This window comes from Denticeps clupeoides, chromosome 1 (genome assembly GCF_900700375.1).
Source record: "Denticeps clupeoides chromosome 1, fDenClu1.1, whole genome shotgun sequence".
Classification (NCBI taxonomy): domain Eukaryota; kingdom Metazoa; phylum Chordata; class Actinopteri; order Clupeiformes; family Denticipitidae; genus Denticeps; species Denticeps clupeoides.
Window position 1 is genome coordinate 7,855,519 of NC_041707.1, and position 4,857 is coordinate 7,860,375.

The window sequence follows — 4,857 nt, forward strand, 5'->3', positions numbered from 1 at the left end:
TCTAACTGAACTTATGCAACTGAACTTCACCTTCATGAGAGGAACTGTGGCAGCTATGGCAGCTGCTGTGGCTGCTGCTGCTGCGCTGGCAGTAACTGAGTCCCCTGGAGCAGATCCAGATGATGCCTGAGGATCTGTACTCTGCGCGCTTTGGGGTCCCACCACCGGTTGCTCTGTGTTCAGGACCTCTGCTGCCTTATCCAACAGCTTTATTTTCACCTCTCGCCTCACTGGGGCGCCATGAGACCTGTTCACAAGACACGTTCAGCCTGAATGCTTCAAAATGATTTTCATCCACATTTTGTATGTATGACTTACTATTTAAATCTGATCTGAACTTATACACATATACACACATTTGTATAAGTGGCAAGTAAAGTGGTACCTCTGTTTCAGAGCTGCCAAAACTGTCCCTTTACTTCCAGTATCATACTTGGATATAAGCAGGTCAGCTCCTGAATCTGATCGATTATTAAACAACAGATTTTATACTGTAGTAATCTGACACTTATGATTCTGGAAGTGTGTCAAATGTGAAGAGACATCACCTTTATTGCCACTGCCCTCTAGTTGTTCAGCAAGTGTACTATTCTCTGGAATTTTGTTCCTGGGCTTCTGAAAGAACACATTTTAAGAGATTCCATTTAATAATTCCTCATAAAGACAGCACTTCATGAAGGATGCAGTGAATGGCTGCAATTTAATTTAATAATAAAATGCATGCATGCAAGCAGGGATTCTTACCTGACATTTCTTATCAATTTCTTTTATACGAGTCCCTTGTGAAGTAAAAAAAAAAAGGGAAGAAAAACACTGTTAACAAATCATAAACAAATTTATTATGTGTTTAATCTCCACTGTTACATAAATGAGCATTACAATTCCAATCCATCCTTATAATATGTGCAAGTGGTTGGCCTAGTGGGTAAGGAAGCGGACCCGTAATCAGAAGGTTGCCAGTACGAATCCCGAACTGCCAACATGCCACTGATGGTGCCTTCGTGTCTCAAGGTCAGGTTGGTGGTGCAGCAGCTTGCTGTGAGGCTTTTGTAAATATGTACAGTACAGGCCACACATTTGGACACATTCAATGTGCTTTCTTTATTTTCAAACCATTTACATTGATAGATTCTCACTGAAGGCATCAAAACTATGAATGAACACATGTGGAGTTATGTACTTAACAAAAAAAGGTGAAATAACTGAAAACATGTTTTATATTCTAGTTTTTTTTTGCTCTGATTACTGCTTTGCACACTCTTGGCATTCTCTCGATGAGCTTCAAGAGGCCGTCACCTGAAATGGTTTTCCAACAGTCTTGAAGGAGTTCCCAGAGGTGTCTAGCACTTGTTGGCCCCTTTGCCTTTTATGGAGAAGTGGCGGCCTAGCGGTTAAGGAAGCGGCCCCGTAATCAGAAGGTTGCTGGTTCGAATTCCGATCTGCCAAGGTGGTGCCTGTCATGGATTAAATTCCGATCCAATAAAGGAGGTGCCACACACTTCTCCCCGGGCGCCTGTCATGGCTGCCCACTGCTCACTAAGGGTGATGGGTTAAATGCAGAGGACAAATTTCACTGTGTGCACCATTAGCTGTGCTGCTGTGCATCACAAGTGACAATCACTTCACTTCCATTTTCACCCTGCGGTCCAGCTCACCCCAAACCATCTTCATTGGGTTCAGGTCTGATGACTGTGGAGGACAGGTCTCCACTTTTTGTTAAGTACATAACTCCACATGTGTTCATTCATAGTTTTGATGCCTTCAGTGAGAAGTGTAAATGGTCATGAAAATAAAGGACACACACTGAATGAGAAGGTGTGTCCAAACATATATATATATGGCTATGATGGTCGGGTTTAGTTTTTCTTTGAATTTCTGAGCACTTCTTCCGCAGTGTAAATAAACCTCGACTTCTTTCCGTCACTACAACTGGTGTTTGTTTGGCGCCGTTGGTGCAAGCGCAAGTGAAGACACCGCTCCCCGGGCGTCTCTCAAGGCTTTCATGGCCAGTGAAAAATAAACTTCATCGTTGTTTTTACCTGAGGCATACGTTGCGGGAATCGGCACCAGCATCTGTGACGGAGGCTTTGATTTCTCGTCCATGGAGGGTTTTGGCGCATCGCGGGACTTCTTCACCGCGACTTTCGGCTGTTCCTGGGCTGCTGATGGTGACAGTATTGAACCAGCATGCGTCCTAGCGTCGGGGCCACCTTCCTTTGGAGGGAAAGCCCTTGTCGAGCGAATTAAAACGTCTGCTGCATCGGAACTGGCCGAAGAATCGTTAAAGGCCGAGCTGTGCGACGCGGACGCTTTCGCCGGAAAACCAGCCGTTTTCGACAACGTCAGATTCATCGTCATTTCACGAAGCAGCGCTAGTCACTGAAGACGCGGCTCGGAGCGTCGTTGTTCTCGCCATTTAAATTCGTTTGACACGTCGAACTTCGCGCCGACAGGCGGCTGGCGAATGTACTTACATGCGTCGAGAGGTTGACTTCCTACGCAAGCGCCACGCTGTGTTGCCCAGAGTTAGAAGGTAAACGCCGTGAACGCCGAAACAAAAGTTAAGTTAGTTACTGACAACAAAGTCCCTTCCGCGTCAGACTTCTTCTCCAGTCAAGGTTGTGTTGATCTGTAACGACCGTTAAAGCAGCGCCACCCAGTGTCTTGGAGAAAAGTAATTAATCTGAATCGTATTTATTGGCCAAGTGAGTGCAATCCAAAAAATATTTGTTATTATGTAGCTTCTTTTTAGTACAAATTTGTATTTTTCTCTTTTTTCTTTTGCTGTTCCAAAATAATAAGACACGCGTGTAGTAAAGTGAGGAATTAAAACGACATTTGCACCACACCGGACACATTCCAAGGTAGCACCCAAACATCTTTACATTCAAGTATGGGGTTTCGACGAAGTGGTTATTAATCTTTTCGTCTCGTGTTGATGTTCTCATCTCTGTTAACTTAAAGCCAGACATATAAACGTACAATCTGAAGTTAGGTTTTTTTTGTGAAAGTTTAAAGATGGAGAAAAAACGTTCTGTACGCGACGTTCGCGAAAGTGTATACGCGGAAATCTCAGAGGCCTGTTTCACGTCACATGTCCTTCGGAAGCGTTTGGCTGCTGGATTTCTTGGATTGTGCACAGACGCTGCTTGAGAAGGTGACGTTTTATCATCGCGACTTACTGTCAGTTGTTTAGAAGATTTTAAAAAATGTTAAACGCAATATATCAGTGTCTTATATTTCGTTAACGCGAAACAAATCAATTAATTGATTCACGAATTTTATTTCGCACATTTTTACTAGGGAGGGTCATAGGGCACCCACGAGGGAGAAATGAAATAGACGATTCTTAATGCTGACTTAAATGAAATGAACTTGTTCTGTTTTAAAGTGGCCTTTCTTTGGTCCCGTCCAGAAGCACGTATATTTGGAAAATGGCATCTCCAGTTACAGAGTCTGATCAAATTAAGCAGGTAAATATAATTTCATCACTATGACCCCATTCGCCCTTGAAGTCGGGCCGCTGCTCACGTGTGCTGTGCTGACAGTTCAAGGAGTTTCTCGGCACGTACAACAAGCTGACGGAGAACTGCTTCATGGACTGCGTGAAGGACTTCACCACCAGGGATGTCAGGCCAGAGGAGGTTCGCCTCTCCCATTCTCACACCCCAACTCCACATTAACATACAGTACAGGCCAAAAGTTTGGACACACCTTCTCATTCAATGTGTCTATTTTCATGACCATTTACATTGGTAGATTTTCACTGAAGGCATCAAAACCATGAATGAACACATGTGGAGTTATGTACTTAACAAAAAAGGTGAAATAACTGAAAACATGTTTTATATTCTAGTTTCTTTGCTCTGATTACTGCTTTGCACACTCTTGGCATTCTCTCGATGAGCTTCAAGAGGTCGTCACCTGAAATGCTTTTTTTTCCAGCAGTCTTGAAGGACTGCAGTCTGTGGAGGCCAGGTCTCCACTTTTTGTTAAGTACATAATTCCACATGTGTTTGTTCATAGTTTTGATGCCTTCAGAATCTACCAATGTAAATGTAGAATCTACCATGAAATTAAACACATTGATAAGTTGTGTCCAAACTTTTGGCCTGTACTGTAAGCCTGAATCACGACTTTATTTCGACCACCGTTTCTGTTCTCGTTGCCAGACCTCCTGCTCTGAGAGCTGCTTGCAGAAGTATCTGAAGATGACGCAGCGGATCTCCATGCGATTCCAGGAGTACCACATCCAGCAGAACGAAGCTCTGGCCGCAAAGGCGGGTTTACTTGGGCAGCCAAGGTAGAGAGTCCCAGATGCTGTGATGGAGTTGAAGCCTCACGGCGGCTACCGGTCAGGTCTCTGGCTCCTCATGCCACCACAGGATCTTCAGAAGGACACAGGGCTCCTTTTGTTTCTTGGGTCCCTTTTACAGGAGCGACAGCACCTACCTCAGCTTCTTAGCTGAAGACAAAAAAAAAGCCACGTGGCTGGAACTTTTCTTCTTTTTTTCTTTCTTAAAAGCCAGAGCAGAGACATTGTGGCCCATCGGCACAAGCAACTGTCAAGTAGCTTGACGCTCCATACATGTTACGTAACTGGTCTTTTTATGTTTGTAGTCTGATTAAATGTTGACATGTAGTCATCTTCATGTCTGTTCGTTGTGTGTAGATCTGGAATCAAGTGGAATCAGTATGTATCTACTGTGAAGCGGTCTTATAGGGCGGTTCTTTCCGGCGTATTGAATATATATGCAATGCACGGGAATAAATAATGTCTATTCTAATCCATTCAGTAACTGTGCAAAGGGTGTTCGGTGTGTTGAATTTCTGAAACCAAACAGGTAATAAAACCGA

General features: G+C 43.8%; 2 protein-coding genes across 8 annotated transcripts in view; one reads left to right on the top strand and one right to left on the bottom strand.

Moving 5' to 3' along the window:
* Positions 1-2,612, bottom strand: part of kiaa0586 (KIAA0586 ortholog) — an 85,536-nt gene extending 82,924 nt beyond the window's left edge. For 2 of the 6 annotated variants that reach the window (XM_029001738.1, XM_029001728.1), the window contains exons 1-5: positions 2,040-2,612; positions 745-779; positions 549-615; positions 386-461; positions 31-247 (exon numbers count right to left, since the gene is read on the bottom strand). In XM_029001738.1, the coding sequence (XP_028857571.1) occupies positions 31-247; positions 386-461; positions 549-615; positions 745-779; positions 2,040-2,358 (714 nt within the window). In that variant the 5' untranslated portion in view covers positions 2,359-2,612. The remainder of the gene's footprint in view (positions 1-30; positions 248-385; positions 462-548; positions 616-744; positions 780-2,039) is intronic. The other 4 variants (XM_029001773.1, XM_029001755.1, XM_029001766.1 and 1 more) reach the window with 4 other exon arrangements.
* A 465-nt stretch (positions 2,613-3,077) lies between these two features.
* Positions 3,078-4,791, top strand: timm9 (translocase of inner mitochondrial membrane 9 homolog). Of its 2 annotated transcripts, none has more exons than XM_028986831.1 (4): positions 3,078-3,157; positions 3,416-3,473; positions 3,549-3,644; positions 4,173-4,791. In XM_028986831.1, the coding sequence occupies exons 2-4, from the start codon at positions 3,435-3,437 to the stop codon at positions 4,305-4,307; spliced, it is 270 nt and encodes an 89-aa protein (XP_028842664.1). In that variant the 5' UTR covers positions 3,078-3,157; positions 3,416-3,434; the 3' UTR covers positions 4,308-4,791. The 2 variants fall into 2 exon arrangements, with proteins under 2 accessions (XP_028842664.1, XP_028842582.1); XM_028986749.1 differs by having other exon boundaries at positions 3,093-3,157; positions 3,392-3,473.
* Positions 4,792-4,857: the final 66 nt, after the last annotated feature.